This window comes from Alligator sinensis, unplaced genomic scaffold (assembly GCF_000455745.1).
Source record: "Alligator sinensis unplaced genomic scaffold, ASM45574v1 scaffold345_1, whole genome shotgun sequence".
Lineage (NCBI taxonomy): Eukaryota > Metazoa > Chordata > Crocodylia > Alligatoridae > Alligator > Alligator sinensis.
Genome location: NW_005843099.1, coordinates 165,963 through 168,944, shown reverse-complemented (window position 1 = coordinate 168,944; position 2,982 = coordinate 165,963). Strand labels below are relative to the sequence as shown.

General features: G+C 47.6%; 1 protein-coding gene across 2 annotated transcripts in view; it reads right to left on the bottom strand.

The window, feature by feature from the left end:
• The window catches only part of LOC106721818 (AP-1 complex subunit beta-1-like), a 77,366-nt gene that overhangs the window by 3,857 nt on the left and 70,527 nt on the right, over positions 1–2,982 (bottom strand). For both annotated transcript variants that reach the window (XM_025193786.1, XM_025193787.1), the window contains one exon: positions 2,588–2,742. In XM_025193786.1, the coding sequence (XP_025049571.1) occupies positions 2,588–2,742 (155 nt within the window). The remainder of the gene's footprint in view (positions 1–2,587; positions 2,743–2,982) is intronic.

The following is a 2,982-nucleotide window of genomic DNA, read 5'->3' as shown; positions in this document are numbered from 1 at the left end:
ACTGGGATACGAGCACAGCAGTGCTGAGCCGCACCTGCCCGAAGTGAGCCGCACCTGCATCCCATCCCCACCCTGCCCGGCCCAGCTGGGCAACCAGCAGCAGGGCAGAGCCCCTACTCCAAGCGCTGCCGTGTCCACATCCCACAACCCCCCACTCTCCTTCCTGAGTCCCATGCCCCCAACCCCAGCTGGGCAGCTTGCCCCAATGCCCCTTCCCTTTCCCAACCCCAACAGACTTACCAGCTGGAAGCAGCTGCGTCCAGCGTGATGAGGACCGTTGCCTGTTTAGTCTATGGCCAAATCTCCAAAGTGGTGCCGAATCTTTTCCGAATCGATTTGGAGGCTTCCAATTCAATTTGGAGCTTTTAACTCATCTCCCAATTCGATTTGGATTTAGAGAATCGTTCGGCCCGATTCGGCAGCTATCCTCTGAATCAAATTGGCTACTGAAGCTTTGCACAGCCCTAGTTGTTAGTATATAATTCTTCTTGCAATTTTAAATGTTTGTCTCGGTTACCTTAAGGACATTTATCACCAGAAGGATGAGATATGCAAAAGCAAATTCCCATGTGTGCATGGAAAACAAGCTGGGTTTGTGACAAAACTTTGGAAACGAGCAGTGTGAGAAAGATGGGACACTGGCCCTGAGTCCATCACCGGCTGTTCTACTTGCTCCTCAGAGTTATTGACATACTTGCTGTAATGCAGGGGTTCTCAAACTGTGGGTCATGACCCCTTGGGGGGGTCACAAGTGACTTAAGAGGGGGTCGCAAACTTCTCTTCCCTCCCCAACGCACAAACACTCTGCCTGCTTCCCTCCCCCAGCGGCGATGCACGTTTGTGGACTTGCCTACATTGGAAGCGTCTCTTTTGTTTTCTAATCTCAGCGTGTATGGTTTAGTGAAGCTCAGTATTTATCTGTCAACAGTTCGATTAACTGTGCAATTGAGTGCGAGTTTTTTCAGCAGTTTCTTTTTCAGCAGTTGCCACTATTAAGAGCAAATACTGATCAAAAATAAATGTGGAGCGTGAAATGAGACTATTTTTGAGACTGCCAAAGCCCAGGTTTGAAAAACTAACAAGTGCCAAGCAAGCTCATCCTTCTCATTGAAAACTATTGACAGTTTTAAATTTGACAGTTTTTTCAATGAAACAGTTTTGAATTTGATAAGCTTTATAAAGTGTTTTTTGACAAATATATTTCATTTAATATACAAAGGTAAATGTGCTTTATTTATCTCCTAGCTATCCTAATGAAATCAACAGCTTTAATCACTGGGGCTCGCGTAAATTTATATATTATTTTATGGGGTTGCTGTATCACAAAGTTTGAGAAACTCTGCCATAATGCACCTTTTGCTCTTCATGGAGCTGTACAATCCTTACAGTGCCACCACCCAGAATCAGAATTGTCACATTAAAATAAGCCCACGCATGTGGCACTGGGGTGGCAAAGGCCAATAACTTTTTAGAAGGTTATGCTAATTACCTTTTGAACCACCAAGAAAGATTCCCAAGAGTCCACTATCTAGCAAATCAGAGGACTGCTCTCATGCTAATGTGTAATCAGAGCACTGAACACAAAACGTGGTTCCTTTGTAAGTACAGTAAAAGCTCTATTATAACGAAATAGGCTGGTTAATTGAGTGGTTCCAGCCGCCGTTTCTCTCGCCACGTTTGGGGTGTCCCTCCGCCCCTTCCACGGCATTGCCGCCCCTCCTTCGGGCCCCGCAGGACAGGGTGGCAGGCCCTGCACAGCCCCACGCAGCCTGTTATGCCCCTGGGCCATGGAGGCTTTGGCAGCGCAAGCTGCTTTGCCCCCGGCTGTGGGGGCTTGGAGAAACCGGAAGTGCCGGGGGGGCGGGGGCTCAGAAAAACTGGAAGTGCCACGGTGGGCACTTCCGGTTTCACTTTACCTTACAAGCCAGCATGCCGGTTAATTGAGCATGCCGGCTTGTAAGATGCCGCATAGCGCAGTTTTTACTGTAGTATATTTTTAAGGATTTTTTACTGTTTTATTTCCCCTTAAGGGACCCTTCCCCATGAGTGTATCTTGAGATTCTCAGGAAGGGATCCTCCAAGAACACAAGAAATTTCACTGGCAAGAAGGAAAGCATATGAATATAAACAGATGCTCAGAGGAGGGGGTAAAGGAAAGAGGTACATCCAGGACATGGGGGACACAGCGCTCTCCTGCTGAGGAGTGATTGCCACTGATACAAAGCCAACATTGAGACAGCTGGTCTCCTCTTTAGGAGCACAGAGTCGGGCATAAATCTATAGCATCACTTACCAGAGTGGGGAGGGAAAGCAAGGGCTGCTGAATTCTGGCAAAGCTTTCTTGTTAATTTCTCTTGGCTTAATCAAATAGTAACAACCTTGGCCAATAAAATCCTGCTGTGGATTCAGCATTAGCCCAGCCAAATGGGCAACAGACGTTGTTCATTTCAGGGTTTCCCTGACTGCTTCCAGCTCAGCAGGGATTCCCTTCAGAGTCACAATCAACAGGATCTGACCCTAACAGCACATGCTGGGCAAAGTGGGAGGGGAAGAATAGCTATGGGGTTGAAGGTCCGTTGAGCCTTACCGTGTAGTTCGGATTTCCTGGCTGAATACGTAGCTCAGCCAAGATCCAGATACCATTAGTTAGCTTCAGAGACTGGTAGAGCATGTCCTGGCCTTCCACGTTCCTCTTGGCAATGGTGTAAACATTGTTGTTCTGTAGCTTACTGGAAACAGCATCTGCAAACAGCAACAAAGTCACTGTTAATTCAGGGCCATGCACAAAGTGCCCAGAGAGGAAAACAGGTAGCAGCATCCCTAAGATATGTGTATGTGCCAGGAGGAGCTGACAGCCATAAGACAGTGCCAGTCTATGGCTAGAGGAGCAGGTCTGACAAGAGGAAGATGAAGAAAGAGAAGATTTGGTCTAAAGTGCTCTATCCTCCTGGAGACCACATGCTGGAGTTGGGGCTTCCTGCT